At 64.4% G+C, this 1,037-nt stretch overlaps 1 protein-coding gene across 1 annotated transcript in view; it reads left to right on the top strand.

The window, feature by feature from the left end:
* LOC104514798 (adiponectin receptor protein 1-like) overlaps positions 1–610 on the top strand; it is a 3,282-nt gene extending 2,672 nt beyond the window's left edge. Inside the window, exon 4 of the mRNA XM_010158569.1 lies at positions 232–610. Coding sequence (XP_010156871.1) covers positions 232–610 — 379 coding nt within the window. The remainder of the gene's footprint in view (positions 1–231) is intronic.
* The last annotated feature ends 427 nt before the right edge of the window (positions 611–1,037 follow it).

The following is a 1,037-nucleotide window of genomic DNA, read 5'->3' as shown; positions in this document are numbered from 1 at the left end:
CCTGCCGAGCTCAGCTGCCATCCCCAGCGGCACGTACCTGCCCAGGCCCTTTGTCCTGCCAGTGAGACCAGGGCGCAGCCCCTCTCCCCTCTCGGGACGCTCGGCTTTGCCCGCGGGGCCGGTGACGCTGCTCGGGTGCGGGCGGGCTGGCGGGTACCAAGAGGACGCAAGGAGGGGCGGGGGGGTTCTGGGGCTGACCTGTGACTCTTTGTCCTTGCCCCCTGGCTGCAGGTTGGATTATTCAGGAATTGCACTGCTGATCATGGGGAGCTTTGTGCCGTGGCTCTACTACTCGTTCTACTGCTCCCCACAGCCAAGGCTCATCTACCTCTCCATCGTCTGTGTCCTGGGCATCTCCGCCATCATCGTTGCTCAGTGGGACCGCTTTGCCACCCCCAAGCACAGGCAGACAAGAGCAGGTAGGAGTTCTCCCGACTCGCCCTGTCCCCAGACCCAGGAGGGCTTCAGGGATGGCTGTTCCCATTTGGGAAGAGCTCTTGGCATCTGCAGAATTCATGCCCCCAGAGCACCATACCGCCCTGCAGCAGCTCCTGGCAAGGAGAGCTCTCGCTGCGCTGGGGATTTAGATCCTGTGCTGAGCGGGGTCTGAGCTCTGCCTGGCACTCGGCAAGCCTGAGGTTTGGAGCAGACAGACAGCGTTTAAAAATAGCCCTGTAAGTGGTGGCTGGACGGCCTGGGGCCGTGCCGTGCGGAACTGCCTTCTCTGGGAAGCAGTTTGGCAGCGTGAACCTGCAGCTGGGGCAGAGGAGGAAGCGATTCCCTCATCTGTCCCCTGCCAGTTACACGCTGGCGTGGACCTGCCTCCCGCCCGCTCGGCCCTCGCACCCTGCCCGGCCCCTGCCACGGGTGAAACCAGCCTCACCGAGTGTGGAGGAACACCCCTGCACCCCCCTCCCAGGGCTCTCCTGCAGCAAAACAATCCCCCACAGCAGCGTGGAGGAGAGACGATGCTGGGTTGGGGATGGGGCAGGACTGCCGGCCCCACGGCTCCCCATGGCAGCGCTGGCAGAGACCCC

This window comes from Eurypyga helias, unplaced genomic scaffold (genome assembly GCF_000690775.1).
Source record: "Eurypyga helias isolate BGI_N326 unplaced genomic scaffold, ASM69077v1 scaffold38079, whole genome shotgun sequence".
NCBI lineage: Eukaryota > Metazoa > Chordata > Aves > Eurypygiformes > Eurypygidae > Eurypyga > Eurypyga helias.
The sequence above is the reverse complement of the archived record's forward strand: the minus strand, read 5'-3'. Positions and strand labels throughout refer to the sequence as shown.